Source organism: Odocoileus virginianus, chromosome 3 (genome assembly GCF_023699985.2).
Source record: "Odocoileus virginianus isolate 20LAN1187 ecotype Illinois chromosome 3, Ovbor_1.2, whole genome shotgun sequence".
NCBI lineage: Eukaryota > Metazoa > Chordata > Mammalia > Artiodactyla > Cervidae > Odocoileus > Odocoileus virginianus.
In genome coordinates, this window is record NC_069676.1 from 41,011,939 (window position 1) to 41,036,977 (window position 25,039).

General features: G+C 56.1%; 1 protein-coding gene across 2 annotated transcripts; it reads right to left on the reverse strand.

The window, feature by feature from the left end:
• Positions 1–3,487: 3,487 nt before the first annotated feature.
• Positions 3,488–24,438, reverse strand: ATP8B3 (ATPase phospholipid transporting 8B3). 2 transcript variants are annotated; one of them, XM_070465336.1, is made up of 29 exons: positions 24,123–24,438; positions 23,094–23,152; positions 22,530–22,621; positions 22,038–22,151; positions 20,924–21,022; positions 20,517–20,578; positions 20,071–20,143; positions 19,769–19,839; positions 19,289–19,371; positions 17,183–17,341; positions 16,513–16,601; positions 15,762–15,952; positions 15,434–15,645; positions 14,469–14,485; positions 14,224–14,380; positions 13,674–13,862; positions 13,480–13,592; positions 11,818–11,982; positions 11,612–11,723; positions 10,508–10,583; positions 10,209–10,314; positions 9,545–9,929; positions 9,226–9,449; positions 6,711–6,794; positions 6,347–6,586; positions 6,017–6,155; positions 5,617–5,744; positions 4,119–4,439; positions 3,488–4,034 (listed from the first exon to the last, which is right to left on the reverse strand). In XM_070465336.1, the coding sequence occupies exons 1-29, from the start codon at positions 24,230–24,232 to the stop codon at positions 3,606–3,608; spliced, it is 4,299 nt and encodes a 1,432-aa protein (XP_070321437.1). In that variant the 5' UTR covers positions 24,233–24,438; the 3' UTR covers positions 3,488–3,605. The 2 variants fall into 2 exon arrangements, with proteins under 2 accessions (XP_070321437.1, XP_070321438.1); XM_070465337.1 differs by lacking the exon at positions 24,123–24,438 and adding an exon at positions 23,722–23,825 and having other exon boundaries at positions 15,434–15,642.
• Positions 24,439–25,039: the final 601 nt, after the last annotated feature.

Below are 25,039 nucleotides of genomic sequence, written 5' to 3' on the forward strand. Positions count from 1 at the left end.
AGCCGGGGGTTCAAGAGCTGGAGGCTAGAAGGAGCCTCTTCCCCCACCCCAAATGCGGCTGACCCCGCCGCCTCCCAGGGAGGTGGCCACCCCCTCCCACCTTTGAGAATGCAAGAGACACTTCTAGTGAAATGCCCCTCCCCCTCCCCAGGTAAATGCTACCTCACTCAAATGCTCATGTCTGTGATTGGAAAAATCACGCCTGATACCAAAGATTTTCCCTCCCGAGGACTTGTGCTGGATGCTAAGATTCCCTCACCCAGGTAGCAGGTGTGAGCGAGGGTCTGCTTTGGGGCCCCGCTCTCCAGGTGCGCCCCCCACCCCCCGTCCCCCACCAGAGAGAGCAGAGAGAGATAGAGAGACAAAGAGAGAGAGAGAGAAGAGAATGAGAGAGAGAGAGGGAGGGAGAGAGGGAGAGGGTGGCGAGGTCGATGAGTGCCTTTTTCTTGAACCAAAGACATGTGTGATGTTCTCTCGTCCTTATCGACTCGCTGTTCTCCCCGCTTTTCAAGCAAGCAACCGGATCTGAGTGATGCTTCTAGAATCTTTGGGTGTTGGGGCAGAGTCCTGAGAGTCCCCGTTTCCTGCTTGGCAACGAACTCTCCCCCCAGACACACACATACACACTCCTGTGCGCACACCACTCACCGATCTGGGGGCTGGGGTCTGGGTGGGCTCAGCTTCTTCCTCCACCCAGTAGGGGCACCTGGACCCCACTGGCCAGAGCACCTGCTAGCTGGGTTCAGGGCTTCTCTGCAGGTTAAGTCACTTGCTGATCCTGCATTCAAGACCCAAAGGTCAGAGGCCAGGGCCTGGGTCTTTCCCCTGCTGGACACTTAGGAATTGACCTGGGGCCCTTCTAGGGATCAATCCCTTAAGCTTCACTGACTCTGGTCACAGATACGTCCCTCTCAAACACCCGATGACATGTGCACACTTGTGCTTCGGCACACACACCATTTCCCTCCTGACACCGCCCCCCCACCTGGCCAGGCCCCCTCCCTCTGCTCGACCCAATTACCCAGCCGGTTGTCACACACCAAAGACCATTCTCCAGGCAGGGAATGACACTTCCAGCACAGCTCCTTCGAGCCTTTGACAATTTTCTCTGAAATACCTCAAGATATTTAATGTATAGTTTATGTGATTAAAAAAAATCCTTAGCTAGTTTTTGGAATACGTGACTTGAAGCTTTATACCGTTAAATTATAATTTTGCAGACGATGGTATGTCGTTTCTTTGGTGAGTTCCGTGGGAGACGCGGTGAATGTCAGGGGTGGTCAGAGGCGAAGGGCCGAGGGAGCGTGAGCGAGAGAGTCCAGGAGAGCGCGAGGAAGGACCAGCGGCGTTTACAGATTTCTTATTTCAATGAGTCCTTTAGGAAAGAGAGAGAGAGAGAGAGCGGGGTACCTTTCTGTTCTCTGGCGTGTTCTGTTTCTTGTTTTTTGGAGTCATGTCTTATTAGACTATTTATTATTCTATGTGTTCTGTGTTCAAATGTAATTTAAGGGAAAAAAGGAAGAAAAGTGAAAAAAAGACGCAATGGAATTTGATTTGATGCATGACTAATGTACTTTTTCTTGAAGATGATGTACTGGGCGGCAGGGTGGGGGGTGGGGCGGGGCCACGCGGGGGCTGAGCCCCAGGATTCCGCGTCGCATCTTGTGTTTCATGCCCCAGGGGGCGCTGTTCGGTGCTCCATGGCGCTGCTCTATGCTACTTTCTCCCTTTCCAAGGATCTGTCTCCAGCCGGCGGCGCATGGACGTGCCTCAGGTGGAGAAGGCAGGCGACAGGCACTCAACCTGCATGCCCACGTCTCCACCTCCTGGCGCCGAGTCCCTCCGGATTCTGGTCCTGGGGCGCCAGTGGGCGTCACTGCCACCTTGGGTCCCCCACTTCCCCACCCCTGGGGCCGGTCGGGTTTCACATTAGCATGAATTCCCAAGTGTCTTGTTCAGAGGAGTCAGACAATCAGCCAATTTGAGTCATGTCGCCCAGGGTGGTGGGGGGCGGGGATGTGCCCCAACTTCCCCACATCCAAAGGACCCTCCTGAAACAACCCCCACCCCCCAGGCAGGCACCCGCCCTACACGGACTCCACCTAGACACCCCAGCCTCCTAGGGCCTGTCCAGGCATGACTTCATCTTTCTGTCTGGCCTGGGAGGTGGGTGGTGCACCTGTGGAGCTCCATTTCCAGCCCACAGTAGGACCCTAGAGAACAGAGGGTACCCCCAGAAATCATGGAAAGGGGCTCTGGAGCAGTCTCCTGGCCTGGACTCCACTTCTGCCTCCAGGCCCCATGCTCCCACCAGGGGAGAGCCTAGTTTCTAGGATAGGCCCCAGATAAGGAAGGTGGGGTAGCCTCACTCCCTGAAAGTCAGAAGGTCTGAGTTTGGAAGGCTGGGCCTGGGGCTGCAGATTCAACCCACCTGAAATGAGGATGGGGGTGGGTGGAGTGTGTTCTAGGGCCCCTGCACAGGCTGGAATTGGGGCCACTCATATTCTTTGCCCAAAGCATTTACAGTCACACCAACCTATCAGTTCCTGGGCTCCTCCTGCGGCCCCAGCAGACCCCTCACCCAAATGGCTGGTCTTTGGCAGGGGGATTCTCTCTGCCAAGGGTGAGGGAGGGTCAAGAGGCCACATGGCCCTGAGTGTGTAATCACGACTGGACACTAGGGCAGCTTTCGGGGAACACACAATTTGGGTCATCCAAATAGAGACCCCTCCACCTCACCCTCAGGTGACAGACTTAAAAGTTAAAAAAAAAAAATCCTCATCGTTGTGAACCATTGCTGTGCTGGATTTGTTGTTTTGTTTTTCTCCAATAAATTATTTTCTAGTCACTCACCTGGGCTTGTGCATTGGTTGAATGTGGGGGGTAGGGGTAGGGGTTGGCGTAGGAAGGGGAAGCATGGGGCCCAACCTCTGTGAAGGGAGAAGGGGAAGAGGGAAAGAGTAAGTGGGCCTCTCCACTCTGAACACAGCCCTCCCTGAGATCCCACCCCCACAGCGCTCCACCCTCCATGGAGCCTTTGGGCCACGGAGCCTCAGGATCCTGTGGGCTCTGCTTCTGAGGCATCACTGTCCACTACCTTCTGAGCACCAAGTGTAAAGTGATTTGCTTGAGGAGAAGAAACCAGGGCACCCTGGTGGAGGGAGAGGCTGGGTGGTGCCAGGGCCTTATAAACTGTGCCAAGACAGGACAACAAGCAGCAGGCAGGAAGCCAGCGCTGGTAAGCAGTCTGCTCTGCACCTTCCTCCCTTCTGAGAGCAATAAAGCTTTTATCCACATTATCTATCCCAGAGTGGGAAAAAAAAAAAAAAAAACACAAAGCAGTCCAGCTTTCCCCGCAATTCCCCATTATACCACTAGAGGACAGTGTTTTGATTTTCTTTTTCTTTTTTCCCTTAAACCAGAAAAGACTTCCATGGGGCATCACAAAAAGAAGTATAGGAAGAGGGAATCTCAAGGAGTCCTAGGGTCAGACAGACTGTGATTTATTAGGGAAAGAAGAGCTGGTGTAGCCCTGTCTTCAGGGGATGCCTCATGCTTGCTGGATGACACTTACTATGCCTGAGCAGTCACTGATGCCCCAGGAGTCAGGGAAGCTGCTCTGCCAGATCAGGTACAGCTTGGTCCCCACTGGGCTCTGGTAGCCACTCCATAGGTGATGGCTCCCTCTCCACAGGTGAGGGCTCCACCTCCATTGACTGCTCACTGATGGATGATCCTTTTGCACTTGGTGGTACAGTTTCCATCACAGCACTAAGATTTGAGCTGGAAACTGGCAATATCCCTTCCCTGCGGGGCTCGGGTTCCTTTTGCCAGATGTACGGCCAGTTCTTCCAGGACAGTTTCCGGATCTTCAAGAGGGATGCCTTCTCCTGTGGCAGGTATGCTGGCTGGTTGTGCAGGGATATCTGGCTCGAAGGCAGCATCTGGCTCTCAACAGAGGTACCTTGGCTCTCTAGAGTCGACAGTGGCATCTCAGTTGGCAGCAGGCTCTCAGGAGAATATGGCAACTTCTCCTGTGAAGATCCAGATGGCCAGGTTTTGTTGAGAGGGTGGGGATGAGGGGCAGACTGCCCATCCATGGTCAAGGAGGAGCTCACCTCAGAGGGAGGCTGCATGTCCTCAGAGGACACCTTCCCATGGTGTGAGTGCCTCTTCCTCCCCAGAAATGACATCTTCCTTGGGTACCACGAGGACTCCTTCATGCTCCCAGATGGTTCATCAGGTGGCATTGTGTGATCAACCAGCATGTCACTGTTGACCCCCGCTGACCTCCGCAGAATCGTGCCCTGGGTGATGAGGTCAGCATAGCCCTCCCGATGGGAGAAGGCATAGCTGGAGCGCCGGGCCCGTGACTCCCTGCGGATACAGGGCACAGGCTCCACGGTGATCTCCTCACTTGTGACTTTCTCTACCTCTTCCTACAGAACAAAAGAGAGTGTAGAAGTCATCAGGCTCCCAAGCCATGTTGATGACTTTCAGATCACCTGCCCCTCCAGTGAGGGCCAATCAGAGTCCTTGGCCACTATTGATTGTCCAAGCTCTTTCCTAGGCAAGTTGATCCAGCTAGAGTCCTTCACGGAACCTGACTTTGGACCCACCAATCAGATTCCTCCCCATGGACCTGACTTTGGACCAGCTAATCAGAGTCCTTTCCCTGGGACTTAACTCTGGGCCAGCCACCACTGGCCTTGAGTGCCCTCTGGTGGCAAAGTCAGAAGTTATTCTGGGGCAGCCCCATGTTCAGCCTGTGTGGCTGAAGGTGGCAGGTTTGTGGCCATGTCCCAGTCCACCATTCCAAGTCAACTCTGGGGCCCATCCCAGCTTCAACTCATCCTTCTAGATTCTGATACTATGGCTAGTGAGTCCCATCTCCCACCTTTTTTCATTGTGGTAAAATACATATAACATGAGATGTACCATTTTATCCATTTTTAGGTGCACAGCTCAGTGGCACATTCACACTGTCGTGCAGCCATCCCCATCACCCATCTCTAGAACTTTCTCATCTTCCCAAATGGAAACTCTCTCCCCATGAAACAATGACACCCCCTTGCCTCCCCCAGCCCCTGGCCCAACCATCTGCTTCCTGTCTCTATGGATCTGACTCCTCTAGGGACCGCCTGTGAGTGGGATCAGACAGTATTTGGGCTTCTGTGTCTGGTTTCCATCACTGAGCATCACGCCCTCATGATTCACCCATGTTGTAGCAGGTGTCAGACTCTCCTTCTTTTAAAGGCTAATATTCCACTGTACGTATATATCACATTTTGTTTACCCATCATCCACCGATGAACACTGGGTTACCCCGAGTCCCTCGTTTGCCTATCCCATCTCCAAATCACTTCTGTTACCTCGGCCCCCAAGCCCCAGTCACTTCCAGGTGGAAGTCTGGCTATGCTCCCACTGCATCCACCCCAGGAACCACAGCATCCACTTTGGGGCCCTTCTGCCTGTCATTTGGTCCCTCGTGGGGACACTGGGTGTGTGTCGGGTTCTGCTTCTGCCCCATCTCTGCCTCTCCTTCAAGTCCCGGTTCCCAGCACAGGCTCTGGCTGTTGGGGTCCTCCATGTGTGGCGTGGACCCCCACCCCTCACCTTGCGCTGTGGCTTCTTGAGGGCTTGGTAAATGACCCGGAAGGCCAGCACAGGCAGGGTGTTCAGTGACACATTCAGCAGGATCACCAGCATTATGGGGGGCTGGGACAGCACGTTGAGGTCAGCGTCTGGCAACAGGGCAGAATCACAGCTGGCCTGGGCTATGGCCTCACCAGAGCCTGCTCGGTGCCTCTCCGCTCCAACACCCTATCTCTTTCTCTTCCCTTCACCCCAGGGAAAGGAGGTGAAAATTCTAAGGAGACACTGACACTTCCTGCACACACACACAGACACCCACCTACCTCACCTGCATGGCCAAGGAGCCTGAGGTTCAGAGGGGCAGAGAGGTTGCTCCAACAGGCCCCCCACCATCACTGCCCCATCCCTGCTGGGGGCTCACACAGAAATGGGAAGTTCTTGGGGAAGTGTTTGAAAAGCCACAAGCTCTGGGTGAGGCTGGTCATCACCACGTAGAAGCAGAGGCTGAGGAAAATGGCCAGCAAAGACAGGATGGTCCAGTACTTGGTGATTAGGATGATCTGCACAAGGAAGGGGCGTTAAGGCAGGGGGGATGGGGAGGGAACCATGGGGTGGATGGAGGTGGATGGGGTGGGGAGGATGGAGGCCCAGCTCCCGGGGTCTGTGAAGGGGCAGGTCACTGCCAGGAAAGACCTTAGCTTGTCCAAGGCCCACCCCACCAGGGGAGGGGCAGGCAGATGGCCACTCCTACCTCCATAGTGATGGACAGCAGGCTGGACAGGGCCACGACCACCGCAAAGGACTGGTAGTCACTTAAGCTGACAGGCCCAGCTGAGTCCTGGCTGATCCACAGCGTCATGAAGAAGTTAACCAGAGAGGTGGCTGTGCCATGGGCGATGGCTTGCAGGATGACCCAGTAGTTGAAGAGCTCGTCCTTCTGGCCTGCGATGTACAGCTCTGGCAACTCAAGGCTTCGCTCTGCGCTCACATCCTGGCGAGTTCACAGTGCGGAAGCTGGCTCTTGGGACCAGAAGGGGATGGCCCCTGCCCCACCCCAGGCCCCAGAAAAAGAAACATGTACAGAGAAGGAGGAGGCAAGACCCGGAGCTGCTCACCTGCTCAAAGAGCCCGATATAGAGGACCAGGAGGGTGCTGTATAGCAAGTTGAAGAGCGCCAGGAACCAACCCTCGTACAGAGGCTGGGTAGGAAGGTGGAGGACGCAGACAAGGGAGGGGAGGGAGAATGCACTCAGCCTTCAGAGCCAGACGGCCAGAGGCAGAAACGAATCTCTACCTAAGGAGACCCATCCAGGCTTGTTTGTCACCTGGAGAGGATGCCAGGTGACTTCGAGAGTCAAGTGACAATCAAGGTTGGGGCTAAGATCAGGGCTGCACGAAGTGATAAAGAGTGGAAGAGAAAAGGCATGGAGAAAGGAAAGGCCACCCACTCCAGTATCCATGGACTGTACAGTCCATGGTGTGGCAAGGAGTCAGATGCAATGGACTGACTTTCACTTTCACTTCAGTGCTTTTAAAGTAGCACCTTGGAGTCTGTTTCAAGTGATGACTTTAATACAAAGTTTACAGGAGGGAAAATGGCTAGAGAGTGTGTTTTAAATTTTTCTTTTTGCCATGCTGCACATCATGCAGGATAGTAGTTCAACCAGGGATCAAACCTGTGTCCCTTGCAGTGGAAGTATGGAGATTTACCCACTGCACTGCCAGAGAAGTCCCTAGATCTTTTTTTTTTTTTTTCCCTAGATCATTTTTGACTTAGGAAGTCAGTGATGGGTTAACAGAGCTGGAAGAGATCTCACAAACAGACCAAGTCCCTTCCTGAATGCACAAATCCAGACAAGTGAAAAAGCATCAGTTTCAGTTCCCAGAATGGCTTTAGGTGCATTCTGGGGTTGAACAAATAAGTAACAACAAAAAAAATTTTTTTTACCAGAATCAAGTTTTTCACCGTTGGAGATGACTCACAAATAAGCATGTGGAAAAGGCTAAGCTGAGCCTTGTTCTGTGGTATCAGTGTGAACTCACATACACATAGAGAGGTCAGTACAGCACAGGTGTAGATGTGTGTCTGAACACAGGTTAGTATGTGTATATCTCCTGCCTCTTTCTACAGGGAGGATACTGGCATCACGTGCGATGAGCACACCACGTGTTTAGACCTTGATTTCTAACTATCATTCTCTGGTGAAGAGAACTGGCATTCCTTGAGGGAATGGTTCATTCCAGGCTTGGGATAAGGAAAGGACAAAACGAGCCAGGAAGCTCTTGAAGTGCCAGAAAGTGAGGACATGCTCAGAGAAGAGCAGGCACAGGGCAAAGGGATAAATTGGATACATAATGAGCAACAAGGCACAGAATAAAATGAACATATTTGAGTCCATACTGATAGGAGTAAATGTTCAAATAAATATATGGGGGAGAAGGAACATTAATTACAGTTAATAAACACAGAAAGACTAAACATCGTCCCCTCTGACATCAGGAACAAGACAAGGATGCCTGCTTTCACCATGGCTATTCAACACTGCACTGGAAAAGCCCTCACCAGAGCAATTAGGCAAGAAAAAGAAATAGAAAGCATCCAAATTGGAAAGCAAGTGGTAGAGCTGTCTCTTTTTGCAGAGGACATGATCTACATGCAGAAAATCCCAAAAGACTCACAGGAAAACTACTAGAGCCAATAAAACAAACTCAATAAAGTTGCAGGGCACAGACAAAAAAAAATGTGTTTCTATACACCAGTGGTGGTGTTGCTGTTTAGTTGCTAAGTCTTGTCTGACTCTTTGCGACCCCATGGACTATAGCCCACCAGGCTCCTCAGTCCATGGGATTTCCAGGCAAGAATATTAGAGTGGGCTGCCATTTTCTTCTCCAGAGCATCTTCCTGACCCAGGGATCGAACCCGTGTCTCCTGCATTGGCAGGTGGATTCTTTACCATCTGAACCACCACATGGTACCACTTCCTATACAGCAGCAATAAGCAATGTCAAAAGGGAATTAAGGAAACAATTCCATTTATAGTAGCATCTAAAAGAATAAAATACCTAGCAATAAAAGGTAAAACAAAAATATATATTTATGAAGAGCGCTCTTGTAAAGCTCCCTCTTGGCTGTCTGGGTATTGGTGACAGGGAGGCCATTCTGTCTCATGAAAGTCTATTTTCAGACCACAGGGGACATCACTGCCCTATGTATGACTCCTCTGACACTCTGGAGAGCACATCTAGTATTCACCATGATACTGTCAAGAATCTTGAAGTCAGGGACCCAGTCCTTACAATCTTACCTTCTCTGAGGTTCAGGTTCTCATTTTTTCCCCTTGAAGAATGTATGTCTGGAGCACCTGTCCTGCCCTTGCTTCAAAGCTCAAATTTGCCAAATATCCCTGAAAATGCTCAGCACAGAGCTGGGCACGGAACCATCCCCCACTTTATGTAGATTCTATACCTCTGTTAATGCAGCCAGATATTGATTGAAGGCTGCTTTGCTCTGTGGCTTCAAGCACGCTCTGCCCCCGAGGACCTCCGAGTGGGAGCATGCCTACTGCCTTCCTGGAGGCTACAGGAAGGACACAGCATCCCCTAGAGGGGAGGGAGTTCCCTCCAGCACACCTGGGCAGTGAAGCCGCTGTAGAAGGTGAACCAGATCTGGACCATCATGCTGGCCAGCGTCTTGTAGAGGAAGCAGCGCAGAAACTTGCAGACGCGCATGTAGGACCAGCGTCCGTGCACCAGCAGCAGCCGCCGCAGGAAGCAGAACTGGGCCAGCACGTAGTCGCTGTTCTGCACTGCCTGCATGCCCTCCTGACCCGCCACCCCCACGCCGATGTCTGCAGCTGCAGGGGCACACACAAGCCTGTCGGCCGGGGGACCCCAACCCACCACTCCCACCTGCTGCCAGCCTCCCCCGGCCCCACTGCCCACCACCCACTCTTGATCATGTTGACGTCGTTGGCGCCATCCCCGATGGCCAGGGTCACCACGTTCTGGTATTTCTTGACCAGCTTCACGATCAGGGCCTTCTGCTTGGGTGTCACGCGGCAGCAGATGACCGCTTGACATCGGGAGGCCAGCTCCACGAAGGCCCGCTCCCGCTGCTCCTCAGCGATCCGGAGGATCTTGGAGTCTTTGTGCTGGGGTATCAGCCCCGAGCTCCGCAGCTGGATCCCCAGTGTCCGCCACATGAGGGACAGGCGCCTGGCCTGCAGGAAGTCCACCTTCTCCTCTTCCAGCTCCTGCCAGGACTCCAGCGGGTCCTCGTTCACGTTCTGGACCAGGGCTCGGGGTTCCTTGCGCAAGGACAGCAGTAGCTGGTCCTGGCTCGCGGGTGACAGGGGCAGGTCACTCTGCTGTACCCCTCCCTCTCCCGCCCCCTCCCCCCGGTGAAGCCCTAACCGTGCCCTCCTTCCAGCCAGACCTGAGCCTTGCTCCGGCCCAGCTGAGAACTATCTCTCAGGGTAGCCATCACCTTGGCTGGTCCAATGGTGCATCTGAGAGCCTTTCAGTGGAAGCAGCTCCAGCTTCAGACCGCAGCTCCTCCCAGGCCCCTCCCCGGGGTACCAGGACCCCACTGTCCACTCTGACCTAACACTGACCAGGAACTCCCCGTTAATGACCAAGGCCATCTTGAACTGCAGGGGAAGCTCTTTCTTTTTGCCACCTTGCAGGTTGTTGTTCTCCCAGTAGACCTCGAGGATCCGTCTGTACAGGGGTGGGGGTGGGGGCCCAGACAGGCCTTAGCCACGTCAGCCACACAGGCTTCCTTGCACCCACACCCAAGCCCCAAGGAGACTGGCCAGGCAGACCCCAGGGCCATGGCTGTGTCGTGGGCGCCCCATCCTCACCCTGACCCCCCTCCCCCGTCAGGATCGTCCACCCCATCCCCACTTCTTACACGATCTCCTTCTCCTCCAGAATGATCATGTTCTCTGAGAGCAGCTCGCAGGCAAAACCAATGTTCACGGCTGTCTCTGCAAACCAGCCCAGTTCAACCCCTGCGGGGAGGCCCCCTTGCCTGGAGGCCAACCCCACCCACCTTGCCCATCACAGCAGCATGCCCCTCCCACTAGCCACAGCGATTGGTTCAGAGGAGGGCATGTGACCACGGCAGCCAATGAGAGTCAGCCCTGAGACTTTCCAGATCAGCATACCGAGGACTCCACTTCAGGCTGGGGCTGGGCGGCTGCAGGCAGGTGAGTCTGGGGCCAAGGTCAAGGCACTAACCTTAGACATTTCAGTGCCTAGGATCCCCACAAAATGATTTAATGTCTGGGGGCGGGGGGGGGGGGGAGGGTGCAGAGAAAAACGTGACTTAACTTCTTAAAAAAAAAAAAGAAAAGAAAAAGGAAAAAAAAAAAAAAGTAAAAAATGAATACAGAAATCCAGCCTGTGGGGCTTCCCTGGCAGTCCAGTGGTTAAGACTCCATGCTGCCAATGCAGTGGGCCCAGGTTCCATCCCTGATGGGGGAACTAAGATCCCACATGATCGGCAATGCGGCCAAAAAAAAAAATCCACTTTGGAGATTGGTCTTCACACCATTAGAGCTGTTAAATGTCATTCTAAATATTTGGAGTGTACGTGCCTCCCGCCCACAGAAGTCCCAATGGAGCCCTGCAGGCACCAATGCCCAGAGAAGGCCCCCCCAAGAAGCCTCAGGGGCTGGGAGAACCAGGGCTCCAGAGCCAGAGGACCAACTTGGCCCCGAGGTGGCTGGGCAGCTCCAGGCAGGTGCCCAGTGCTCTCTGAGCCCCGGGAGGTAACCAGGGCCCCACCAAATGGTGCTGCCAAGGGGGCCAAATCCCCAGGAGGTGCTCAGCATGGCACCAGCCCACCCAAGAGAGGCACCCAGGGTCTTGGTTCTCCCTTCCCAGGGACACACAGTAGGGGGCTACAGTGAACTCAGACAACACGGAGGGCCTGACGGTGACTCTGGGACGGGATGAGTCCTCCCTGGGCCTCCCTTCTCCCTGCGCTGGGGGCTGCCACCCTAGGACCCACCTTGCTTGTCCCCTGTGAGGACCCACACTTTGATGTTCCCCTGCTTGAGACACTTGATGGTTTCGAGGACACCGTCCTGGAGCCTGTCCTCGATGGCTGTGGCTCCCAGGAGCTGGGGGGGAGAAGGGAGTGGGCGAGGACAGATTGAGCAGGGACCCAGCTCCCGGAGGGCTGGGGTGCGGCGCCCCGCCCCCGGCTCCACCCACCTGGAGGCTCTGCTCCATCTCCTCATACAGTTCGTGCAGGGCCTGGGCGCGGTTCTGCAGCAGGATGCTGGCCTCCTGGTGCCGCTGCCACCACTGCTCATACACTTCCTCATCCACCTCTTTGCAGGCCAGGCACAATGTCCGCAGGGTCTCCGTGGCAAAGGACTGGGGCCAGCAGGCAGATGACGCTGGCACCCCTGCCACTCCGGGGAACCCCTGCAGCCCTTCTCCCTCTGCCTGGGCCCCCAACCTGCCCCTACCCACACAGTCTGTCCTCCGGTGGCAGGGGGAGGCTGGGACCACACGCCACCCTGCTCCACACCCTCTCTGTCTCAACCCATCCCCCCCCTAGACACCCCACTCACTCTGTTTTGCCTCCAGATCTCAGCCTGCCTGTTCCCCTAGCCAGGAACATCTACCCTATGATTTGTGCTGCAAATTCTAACCATTAGGCAAGACCCTCAGTGAAACCCTGCCAGACCCCTTCCCAATCAGGATTCTGCCGTCCCTGGAGCCCTCTCTCTGCCTCACTTCTCAAGGAACTGAGGTAGGGGGTGGGGCACGGGAAGGATCCTGTGGGGCTCTATCTCCAGGCCCAGGGGAGGACCCAGGGCTCTCTGGCTCCATCGAAGCTCTTCCTTCCCAGGCTCCAACCCTGCCCCAGGTCTTTTGCCCCAAGAGGCAGCCCCTCGATTGGCTTCTGCTCCTGACTGACAGTGGCTTGGGTGGCTGCATGTGGACATGTCGAATGCCCCAGACAGGCGTGTGCACCTCCTCTCATGCCTCAGTTTCCCTGTCCATACTGTGGGCAATTGAGCCCAGCCATCCTGCCGAGCTCCTGGGCTCTGGGTCACTGCTGTGACTGCACTTCGGTTGTGGGTCAGGACCGAGACATCTGCTCCCCACCACTCCCTCCCATCAGAGTAGGGCACTTTGGGAGACTCCTGAGCAGAGAGACAGAGGACATTCTTTCCACAAACAGCCCTGCTGGGCCCTGTGCTGGGTGAGGCTGGGGACCCATGGGTTCAGGACTGGGCCCGCATGGCAGGACAGCCCATGTCAGGGTCAGGGCAGGAAGAGCTCCCTGGAGGTGGGGACCTAGGGCTGAACCTCGAGGACAGAAGGATGCCGAGCACCTGAGTAGAGGAGAACAGAGAACATCATGTGCAAGGGCCCTAAGGCAACACCAGAAATTGGGGTTCTGGGAAACCCCTCGAGGGAAGGGAGACCAGGTTAGAGATGACAAACAGCAGGAAACAGAAAGATGAAGCCTGGAAAGTGGGGCCAAGGCTTTTGGGTTTCATCTGTGGAGATGAAAGGTTTGGGGCACAGTGGGCTGAGTGTGTCCTGGAATCTAGGCCTGGCTGGAAAAGGGGGGGCAGCATCCAGGGCAAAACCCACCCACAGGGTGTCCTTGCCTGACTGACTCAAAAGAAGATATCCCCTCTGGGCATTGCAGCTTGAAGTTGGGCTCCATCTTCAGCCCCTAGTGCGTGCGTGTGTGTGTGTGTGTGTGTGTGTGTGTGTGTGTGTTGGGCAGAACAGTGTGCAACCTGACCAACTGTATATGGCTTCCCTGAGGCCATTTCTCTGCACACTCTTCTCCCCTGCCCCTGTGTCTTCGACTCTACCCCTCCACCCTCCCTTCCCACAGGGACTCACGGCCAAGGCCTCCTCTGTGGCCCATTCTGTCTCGCCTTTCTTTTGCAGGCGCTCATAGATGACTGTGTCAGCCCCTTTGGTGTAGAGGTAGATGGAGCCCTCGGGCTTGCGGACTGTGGAGGAAGAGGCCTGGCTGCCCACATACACTCCCCTCCGCACCTCCCCCCACCCCACCCAGGACCACGGGCACTCACCCAGCACTGACATCCGCTTGCGGATGCTGTTGAAGTCCATCATGGCCAGGACCTGGTACACACACTCCTCCCCCAGCTCCATCAGGGTGATGCTGTCCTGCGTGCGTGCCAGGAACACGTAGCCAAAATTTCGGGCCGCTGTAACCAGTGCCTCCTCGTCAGGGGAAGCTGCCTGGTACACTAGCTGGTCTGGCCAGGGAGGGGGCAGGGCGGGGAGGAGTCTGAGAGCTTGACCTTGTTGGAGACCCACCACCCACCTGTCTCCACCTGCTTAGTACAGGGAGGAAACAGATACAGGAAATGCCCAACATGTATTTGTGGGACGACCTCTAAGCCCAATAAAAGAAAGTAGGTGACTGCATCCCAGTCCACAAGCCCTCCTCCTCTCTGTACAATGACAGGCCAGGTCACCATTGGTGGCAGAGGCTAGGTGGGGTTTGGGCTGGGGGCCTGGGAGCTCTCTAATCGTGATGAGGGGGCCCTGGGAGTTGGTGGGAAAGCATCTGGGGAGTCCGAGCCCAGCCACCCCCGGGGTTGAGGGGGCACTCACTGTTCATCTCCTGCACCATCACCGTGTGGCAGATGGCCAGCACACGCCAGAACTCACGCACCCTCCAGTCCTGGTTGGCCCGCACGGCCTGCAGGAGTTGCGTGTTGCAGAACAGCAGCTTCCCATCAGCAAATTTGTTCCAAAGGAAGGGGTTCTCCTGTGGGGGCAGTGAGGCACAGGCCAGCCCTGGGTGGGTCACTGCGTGTTCCCCCACCACCCAGGGCTCCGGGGCGGCCAGGGCTCACCTTGCCTGGGGTCTCCTCTGGGCCCGGGGAAAGACTCAGCTTTAGGCCTCAGCTTCCAGTGTCCGCATGGGGTCCCACAGCACCCCCTCCCCGGGCCAGGCTTCCTGGGGCTGCTGGCTGCAGCTAGATCAGCCAGGCCTGTGCCCTGGACCCAGCGCCCCAAGCCGCCAAATACCCCAGCCTCAGCTTCTGCCTGGAGGAGAATAGGATGCAGCCATGTGTCCCAGGGACCCCCTCTAGGGCGGTGGGGTGGAGGGTGTATGGCAGTGGGGTTCAGCCCTGTAGAATATGTTTGGTTTGACCTCCTCCTGGTGTCTTTTTAAAATTTGGACTTGGCCACCTACTTTGAAAAATAGGGTGATTTCACAGAAAAACCTGGGTCCGTAGCACTTCTAGAAACATCAGAGACCTGCTGGGGTTGGTGCCGCTCAGCACGGGCCTGGTGCCCTACCTGAGGGTCAGGTGGCATCGACCCAAGGGTGGGGCCCAGGTCTGTCATGGGGCTGCCCATGAGGCCCAGTATCACACAGAGGGGCCCTCTATTGGCTCCTGGTCTAAACTGTGTCCGCTGCTTATCAACTAGACCAGAGACTGGTGAACTATGCCCCCACCTCGGTACCAATTTCTGTGTGACCTGCAAGGCTATAAATGTTTATCACATTTCTAGAGAGTTGGCAGAAACCTGAAAAGAAGAATATTATCTTGTGCAACAAGTGGAAATACTATGAAATAAAAAATTTGGAGTCTGGGTGAGAGCAGCAGCTGCTTTCTGGGGCCAGAGACCCAGCGGCCTGTGGCCAAAAATATTGACCCATGGGTCCTTTACAGGAATAGCTGACCAACCCCCAAGTGAGAGGAAGCCCCTTGGCAATAGTGGTGGGGCACCAATCTGTGTGGGATGCTGGATGCCAGGTCACTGCTGTGAGACCCTGCACGCGGGGAGCGGGGCGCGGGCGGGGTCCCACCATAGACAACTCCGTTGATGCAGCACTTCTTGAAGGTCATGATGTTCTGGGTGAGCGTGCCCGTCTTGTCAGAGAAGATGTACTCCACCTGGCCCAGCAGGTCGTTGAGGCTGGTGCTTCGCGCTTTGGCGGGCAGGTCCTGGGGCTCGTAGTACATGTGCTGGTCCCAGTTGATGAAGACGCTGTTCCCCAGGTAGATGAATTCTGCCCTGCTGATGCACGCAGGCGCACTCGAACGTTAGGGGGGCACCGCCTAGCCCTTGAGCCTGCTGTCCCTCCCCCACCTTCCGTTCCGGCTCAGCAAGGGGCGGGAGGCCCCAGGGCTCACATAACAAACATGGCCATGGGCACCAGGACGCTGAGCAGGATGAGAAAGCCCCAGAAGATGAAGAAGGCCTCCACAGCCACACTGTTAGTGTGCATGGCAGACACGTAGTAGTGATGGGCCTTGAACTCTTTCACCTCGTGCCAGAAGCCAAAGGTCAGGGCCACGGAAACCACCACCATGGACACAAAGATCTGCGTGCGGAGGGGAGGAAGGGCGCAGCGTGAGGGGGCCTGGGCGGCAGCGAGGCACCTCGAGGACGCACGCACCCTTAGTGTGAACGGACAAGCACGGGGTGGAGAGCGGGTGTCCCCCAGCACTGCTCCAGGATGGACAGTGGGTCGGGGTGGGGAGGGACTGTCAGTCCAGGGGAAGGGCAATTTGCAGGTTTTCTGCCGAATTTCGCAGCTGCAAAATTATTATTTCGATAATTTAAAAAAAGGTAAAGTTGATTTAGGCAAAAAATTAAGGATTTTTAAAGGTCAGTGGATAGGTGGGTATCTTATTATCTCCTGTGGGTTTTGGAAACATTGCAATCAAATATTATTTTATAAAACCTTCCCCCCCGGCCCCCTCCAAATTGGCATTTGAAGAAAAAATCCTCTGGCCTGTCCAGGGGATCAGGCTGCATATTCTTCAGAGGAGGGAACCTGAAGCCTGGAAGATGACCGCCACGGGGCTTCTGTGCGGTGGGGCCCTTTCGCTCCCCTCCTCCATGGCCCCCCACCCAGGGCAGGGGGTCTAAGGAGCTCACCAGGACCACCAGTCTGTTCATCAAATGGTCTATCTTGGTTCTCTTCAGATGAATCTTGCCACAGTTCTTCATGATCTTTGTGTCAAAACCTGCAAGATTTCCATCCACCCATCCATCCATCCATCTACCACCCATTCATCATCCACCCATCCATTCATCTATCTATTCATCTATCCACCATCCATTCATCCATCCACCCATCCCTTCATTCGTCCATCCACCAATCCATCCACTGTCCACCAACCATTCATCCACCATCCATTCATTCATCCATCTATCCATTTACCATCTGTCCATCCATCCATCCATCCATTTATCCATCCACTCTCCCATCTGCTCATCCATCCACCCCACCCTCCATTTCTCTGTCACCCCTTACCCATCTAGCCACCTACTCCACCACCCATCATTCCATCTGTTATAAATACCCCCATTTCTCCAGTCAAAACAAAGGTGCTGGCTCAACATGTCCATTCCTGCAATTTCAGAAATGAGAATCCAGAGAAACCACGCCAGGAGCCCTTCATCCCATAGCAGCAGACATGCGGCGGCCAGACCCAGCCTTCTGACTTCCTGACAATGACTTCAGGGGTCACCTGAAGGTTGACACCCAACCCCTACCCCTGACCTAGACAGAATAGGCCCCAGGGTCCCTGGAAAGCAGCTGTACCAGCGTAGATGACCAGTCCATAGCAGGTGTCTGTGTTCCGGATCTTGCAGCCTCGCAGGAGGATGTTACCAATATCCAGGGGGTATTTCTTGCCCTTCCACTCCAGGCACCCGACGAAATGGTGCATTCGGCTGTTGGGTTCCTCACACACCACCTTCCCTGTGGGCAACCCAGTGTTCAGGGAGCCATGAGCATGGTGCAACTCAGCCATCCCTCTTCAATACGGGTTGGGGGTGGGGGACTCAGGGAATGTTCCTGTTATTCTCCAGCCAGGGTCACCTGCACGGGCCTCACACTACCCCAAACCGGCCCCACTGGCACCTCCACCCCCACTATACAACACAGCCCCCTCCTGGATGCTCCAAGCTGGGCATTCCTGGCCTCAGGGCCTTTGCGTGTGCTATCTGTGGTGGTACACACACCTCCTCAGGGAAGCCCTCCTTGATCCTCCAGCCAGATATGGTCCCCCCCATTGAGCCCCCCCCCCTCAGTGTCTGTTGTCACCAGATGTTTATTCCTGCAGCCCTATCGGTAATGTCTGTGAGGGACTTCCTTGGTGGTCCAGTGGCTAAGACTCCCTGCTCCTAATGCTGAGGGCCCAAGTTCCATCCCTGGTCAGACAACTAGACTCCGCATGCCACAACTAAGAGTTCCCATGCCACAACCAAAAAGGTCCCACATACCAGCACAGCCAAACAAATCAATAATTATCTTTTAAATGTTTGTAAGGTCCACCAGTGCAGGAACCAGCCTTATCTTAGTTGAGCTGGGGACACCAGGGCCCAGTCCAGCACTTGACACACAGTAAATGCTGAATACATGTGTGAGGAGGGAGGGAAGGAAGGGGTGCCCCCATCCAGCACCCTAAACTACAGGGACCAAACACAGGGCACAGAGTTCCCCCAGCAGGCAGTAGGGGAGGGCCTGTCCACCATCATCCTGAGAGAGTACAGCCACTGGTCTCACTTCTGTTTGACAAAACCCACCCAGCATACAAAGGCTGGCCCAAGACAGCATTTGGCAGGGAGTGGGCTGGGGGGCCCACAGGGCTCCTAAGTGACCCCCACCCTTCCTTCTCAGGGGCTGGAGCCTGTGTTTCCTGAAGGTAGACATGAGATCTGTCTAGGGAGGGGCGGGAGAAGGAAGGAGGAGCCATGGGGCAAGCCCACACCTCTCATTACCCCTCTGAACTGCAGTCCCCTCCTCTGCAAAATGGGCAGGGATGCTGGGGTAGCTGGGGGTGGGTCAGGACCCAGAGAGAGCTGTCAGGATGGCAAGGCATTTCCCCAGATCCGTGAGCAGACACACAAACAGTGTCTGGATGTCAGGAGCAGAGGGGCTGTGCTTGGAGAGAAAGGTTCTGGCATGCTCCAAAACCAATTAGAGTAACTTGCCTTTGCAATGTGACAGGAAAATAATGATAGCAAATAGTAACAATTTAAAAAAATTATCCCTTTGCTGGGTTTCAGCAAACAGTAACTGAACCAATAGGTGTGAAATGTCATACTTTCCTGGCAAAAAATAATAAACCTGGAGATGTCCCTTTGGGCCTCTCCCAACATGTAAGTGAATTGCTAGCCAGTGTACATGGGCTGCCTTGGTTTTGTTTTTTTGTTTGTTTGTTTTTTCTTTCTGGTCGCACCACTCGGCTTGTGGGATCTTAGTTCCCTGACCAGGGATTGAACCCAGGCCCTGGCAGTGAAAGTGCTAACCAATGGACCTCCAAGGAATTCCCATAGGCTGCCTTTTTGAATAAACAACCAAAAGCATTTGCTTTAAAGTGGTCATGGGTTAAAAATAAAATGTAACACTTGGTCAAATGCTGTAGCTCGCCTTGTAATAACGACAGAAACACCTCCACTGTTACACTGGTTTAAGGGATTTGATATGGACCTGGAAGAAGTCTGTCTGCTAAAAATTCTCTCAGCCCCAATGGTCTGGGAATAAATAAGACAGGACAATAGATGGTAATGTGCACATCTGGATGTCAGAAGCTGCACAACACCCTCCACCGAGCAGGTGAGGAACCTGTGCTCCCACTGCGGGGGATGGGTGCACGGGGGGAGACAGAGCCCAGAGGGGCTGGATGGGTTTGCCAGCTCCCACCTTGGAAGGAGGCTATCTTCCTTATACTGGTCAGCTCGTGGTGCGTGATCATTGGGGCCTGCCTGAACTTCAAGTTGGTCTCCCTGGTGACAAGAAGAGGAGCAAGACAAAAGGTGGGGACAGACAGTGCCTAGTCAGGAAGTGCCCAGCCTCTTTCCAGAGCCACTCTGGCATTTTCCCTAAGTACCTACTGTGCACCAGCTGCAAGCAGGAGGTTGAGGCCCAGAGAGGGAGAGGGCCTTGCCCAAGGCCACACAGTATGTTTGCCAAAGGGCTGAGGCCAGACCCTGGGCCTTCTTGCTTTGGCATTTGGCTCATGGTGGGTGGGGGAGATGGGCTTCCAGAAATGGTGGTGCATTTTATTGCCCCAGCTGGCATTCAAGTGTCCGCATGCTCCCAGGGCAAAGGACCACAACATCCAAGTGGGCTGGGTGTGCAGCCCCCAAGTCCCCAAAAGCCCTAGTGATGACCTGGTCTCACCCGTCGATGTCAGCCGTCTCCACATAGCACAAGCTGCTGGGCTCTGTGCTGGCCAGCAAAACCAAGTCAGCCTGGGGTGGGGAACAGGGTGGGAGATGACAGCCTTGTATGGAGGCAGAGAGGGGGAAGACCAGTGGTGGGGGGTAGGGGGCAGCCCTGCCTCCGAACCCCCACCCAGCTCCCTGACTAGCGATGATGGCCTTGCATAGGGGCAGAGTGTGGGAGACCAGCAGGGTGAGGGACGGGGAGCGGGGTGGGGGGGGGGGACTGCCCTGTCTCTGGAGCACCCCTCTGCAGCTCACCGGGACAATGCTGTCTTTATGCAGACAGACCAGGTCTCCCACATGTATATTCTTCCATTTTCTCCACAGAAAGCTGCATGGGTGGGGGTGGCAGGGGTGGGGTGGGGAGTCCTCCCAGCCCCCACCCTCCTGCCCTGGATTGCTCCCTCCTCCCAGATTGCAAGGCCCTTCAGACCTTCCTGCCCTCCCCTTTGGCTGAACTCTGCTCCATGAGGGTGAACAGTTGGATCTTCAGCCCCTGCCCCTTCACAGGGCCCACCCCAAGCCTAGTAAACAGCAGCCATCTAATAAGTGCTGGTCTGGGTTTCCCTGGCCCCACAGGATGTCCAGGAGCTCCCAAGGTGCTGGATGATCTTCCAGGCACACCCCCTATGAGTGTCCATTCCTCTGCCATGCTGGGGTTGCCTCCCTTGGGTAGATCACGCACCCAGCTGCTGCGGCCTCACCTCTTCCCCATTAGGATCTGACACGGCCGATTGTTGACGATCTTGTCACTCCTGTGTCGCCCCTAAGCCGATGGGGGTAGGTCAGAGCAGCAACAATTCCCCTCATGCCACTTAGGCAACAGGACAGACACAGGTGCCTGGCTAGAGAGCCCAAACCCATGGTGTCTGTCCAGTGACCCTGCCCCCAGGAGAGTGTTGACAGCAGAAAGAGGGCGGTTTCCTGCAGGCCGCCCGTGTGCACACTTGGATGACGTGCTGAAGGGACACTGGCACCTGCCCCAGTGGCCACAGGGCACAATGGATGACACAGCCCACTGGGGCTGCCTGTGTGGGCCTTCCTCCCACCACACCCAGGAGTCAGGAGGACCCACCTGCCTTCACCCTGCCCCCACCCCGTCCCTGCTTACAATATCATCCACCAGGTCTCGGATGGCCCGGATGGTGAGGAGGCAGATGAGCGGGACGAGCAGAGTGAACGAGGGCAGCGTGGAGATCTCGGGGATGCTCTGACACAGAGGATGGGTCATGCCGGCCAACCCTCTTGGGCACCCTGACCGCCACCCTTCCCCCCAATCCTGCACCCTCCCACCCACACATCCAGCACCACAACCTCACAACCTGCCGTTCCCACCTCCAGGCAACTCCCCTCTAGGCCCTCTCCCCGCCTGGACCTCTTGCCCATCACTGCCTCCTCTTCCTTCCATGCACCACCCCGCACCAGGTCCTCTCCTCCAGGAAGCCCTCCCAACCCCACACTTGTTCCTCCTCAAGGCCTTGGCTCTCATGGGATCCCCTCTGTGCAACCTCAGATTTGCCCTCAGCACAGTCTGGGTGGGGGCCCACCCCATCACTGGTTGCTACCATGTTGTTTAATGACAGTGAATTCCCCCAGTCCTGAGCCACCTTAAGACAGGTGTCAGGGCCACTACTGGGTCCCCAGTGCCCAGAACAGGACCTGCATACAGTAGGTCCTCAATAAGTGTTTACTGGCTCGATGGATAAAAGCAGTGTCTCACTCTACTCAGATCAGAATGAGATACTGGGTATGAGTTGGGGTGTTTTGGAAACTTCCCGCACCACACAGGGCCCCATCTCTACCCACCACTGCTCACCCATCTCCACCCATGACCAGCCTGATGCCAGGAAGGAACCCAGTGGGTCCCTAGAAGCTGATCCTTCCTCCTCGCCCTCTGGGACCTGCTGAGGCCAAAGGGGTCCAGAGGCCTCTTCATACCTGGAGGAGCCATCCATGCACTCACATCCTTCAATAGATATTGAGCACGTCCTGTGTTCCAGGTCCTGGGCTGGGCAGTGAGGATCCAGCCATAAGGGAACTCCCAGTGTGTGGGGGATGGACACTGACCCACTAACCACACAGACAAACACATGGGTCTACAGAGCCATGTGGGAAGGTGGGAAGTCCCTGGGGTGGGGCTGGGGGCTTCCTGGAGGAGACAGCTCAAGCAGGTAGATGGAGTGGAGTGACCATGGGCACTGACTCCTGGGCTGCCCCCACCTCACCTGGAGGAGGATGATGAAAAGGAAGTAGAGGTTGGAAAAGCGGTGGAACTGCTCGTACAGGTTCAAGGGCAGGAAGGAGAAGACATTGTACTTGGCCGTGTGGATGACGTTCTTCTGGAAGGAGAGCTAGCGTGGCGGTCTGCCCGCCTAGCCCCACCTGGCCTCCACCCACCGGCACAGCCTCCAGCCACGGACAGCATGAATAGAGCCCCTACTGGGAGCAGGCTTGGTGAGCTGGGTTGGTGACCCCAGGATTCCCTGCAGGTAGGCAGAGCCTGACGGACACACTGTACTTTGAAGGCTGCCTAGGAACGTATTTAGGGTAGAGGAGCCACGTGGGGCACCCGTGCCAGACCAGGGACTCTGCGAGGGCAGCACTACAGTCCTCAGGACCAAGTGGGAGAACCCAGCAGGCAGAGCCCCAGTGGCCACTCTCCCTCACTGGCAGGTCCCCAAAGCCCGTGGGAGCAAGGATGGGGGAGGCCTGCCCACCTTGTACTTCTTTCTCTGCCAACACAGAAAGACCTTCTCCTTGAACTGGCTGTTGTAGGCCTGGTTGTTGGCCTGCACTTCCCAGGTGAACTCTGGAGGATAAACACAGGCCAATGACACCCCGGAGGAGGGCTAATGGGCCCCCAGGGGATCCAGCTGGTAAACAGACAGGAGGGCCCTCAGCCTCTGTACACGGTAGGCACTTGCTCGGGGAGCCCAGGTAGATCTGAGGATCCAGCCACCCTGAAACAACTCCTAGGCCATGGGAGACCTATTCACACCCACTCCTTCTACAGAGGGGTAAACTACAAGGCCCCAGGGATGAGCTCCAAGGTGTCGGAGGCTCCATGCCCAGCCCAGGTGCTCTGGGTCTCAGGCTTCCAAGTCCTGAGTCCACCCTTCAGTCCCAGGGTTTTGAACTGTCTGTAACCCCAGGAGAACCCCACACTGGGCCTCCTGTCTCCCCACTTCAGCCACTGCACTTTCTAATGCCCCTTGGTGGAGCCCACCTTGTGCCCACACCTTTCCCCCCACCCTATGCCCACGCTTCGCCCAGACATGCACCTGAGTTCTTCTCTTCTTCAAGGTCTTCTCGGTACGTGAGACTGCCCATGCTGGTGGGGCTGTTGGGCAGAGTGGCCTGAGGTCACACTGGCAGCCGTACAGTGCCCACCACTCCAACCTTCTTGGAAAAGTAATTTCCTACACCCACCTGCGAGTCTCCTCCCCAGAATCTGAAGGTCCCGTCACCAGCTGTGAGTCCTTGCTCACTTCTGCGGTCACCTGGCCACTGTTCCCCACCCCACAGCCCCGCACAGCCCTCCGTAGTCCAAGCCCCCCATTGCCGCTTCTGGAAAGGCTGCACACATGTTCTTCCACATAGCACACGACATCCAGCCTGGTCAGGTGTTCAATCTATTTCTTTGTTGACAGACTAAATGGGCCCCCAGTGTTCTCTGTCATATCTCGAAAGGGAGTGTATGCGGCCAAGGGGCTAAGAGGTCTGAGTGTGGCCCTGGGGCAGCAACCACCAGACTTCCATAGAGCCAGGAGCCTGGCCCCTCCTAGTCCTTCAGTGCCTCTGGCAGCTCCCCAAATGACCCACAGCCCCAGCACTGCACACCCCTGGTCCCGCTGTTCCCTCTCCCAGCAGGACGGTTCCCTCTTGACAGGCTGACTGGAGGCTCCTCACCCATCTGCTCTCAGCTCATATTTCTCCGACGGCCCAGGCTTGTTCTGGCGCCTCCTCTGGGCCTCCCTTCTGCCTGCAGGGTCCCCCATCCCAGCTCTGATCATCCTTTCTCTGCTTCTTCCCCTATCTGGGCTGCCTGCTGAAACCGGAACCTCCCAGAGCAGGGACTGCTGGCGTCTGAGTCATTGGTGTCCCCAGGGCCCCGGGGTGAGGTGTGGGGGGAGGGCCTGACTCAGGGCCGGCGCTGACCCTCCCGGGAGCTTGATGAAGGCCAGTGCCCATTCGCCAGATGAGAAAAAACGAGGCTCGGGGTGAGTGAGGCTCGGCCTGTGGGACCAGAGCCACTAGGAACCCCGGCCAGGGCCAGATGGGGTTAGAGGATTGTGCTGGTCAGAACTCACGCAGTGTATCTGGGGACGGCAACACGCCTCCCCCAACAAGGACTTGCTTCCTCCTCACCGCACTCTTGGCTCACCAGAACGCCCACTAACCCCGGGGAAATCCCGAGCATTCCCACTGCGAAGCGACGCAGGATTCGCTGCCCAGCCCCCGGAAAATGCACCGGGAGATGTCGGTCCAGCAGACACCCTGACCTCCGGCGCCCGTCCGGACCCTGGCCCGCGCGGACTTCTAGGGGGCGCCTCCTCCGCCACGGCCTCCGGCCTTCAGGCCCGGCGGAGTTCAAAGAGGGTGCGCGGGCCCACGGAGATACACAGCTGTGGAAGCGCCGCCGCTCACCTGCGCGGGCCGGGGCGGACGGGGCCGGGCTGCCTGGGGCAGTCCGCTGGAGTTCAAAGCGACGGACGTGGTGGAAGCTGTTAGCCGGGGGCCAACGGGCCTGAAACGGGCGGCGCGGGCGCGGGGCGGAGCTGAGATGAAGGGCGGGGTCTAGGGCCGAAGGCGGGGCCAATACTAAAGTAGGGGCGGGGCCTAAGGCGGGGTCGAGCGAGGCCAAACTGAACAGGGTCAAAAGGGGCGGAGCCGAAGGCAGGGCCCAGTGACCTCGAGGAACGGGGAGAAAGCGGGCGGGGCCAAGGACGGTGCAGGACGTCGAGGGCGTGGCCTAGCGGAAGGTGAGTCCAAGGAAGAAGGGCGTTACCCAGAAGCAGGGCCAATACCGAAGGCGGGGACCGAGAGTCATCCACGCCGAACAAGGCTCAAGGGGGCGGAGCCTAGTGTGACCTCGCTCAACGGAGCTAACGGAGGCGGGACCAAGGGGCGGGGCCGAAGGCGAGGCCTAGTGAGGCGTTGACAGCGGGGCTTGATGGAAGAGTCTTAATCTGGGTTTTTGTATTAAGGGGCTATGACAAACCTGTTA

What these genes read in the sequence shown, in the direction of transcription:
- ATP8B3 (XM_070465336.1), bottom strand. Translation starts at nt 24,232, where the DNA reads ATGCTCGGGATTTCCCCGGGGTTAGTGGGCGTTCTGGTGAGCCAAGAG. An exon ending in ACAGCGGCTTCACTGCCCAG is followed by an intron (nt 6,795 to 9,225) that starts GTGTGCTGGAGG and finishes CTTCCTACCCAG; the next exon opens with CCTCTGTACGAGGGTTGGTT. An exon ending in CAAGAACTTCCCATTTCTGT is followed by an intron (nt 5,745 to 6,016) that starts GTGAGCCCCCAG and finishes CCCTGTTGCCAG; the next exon opens with ACGCTGACCTCAACGTGCTG.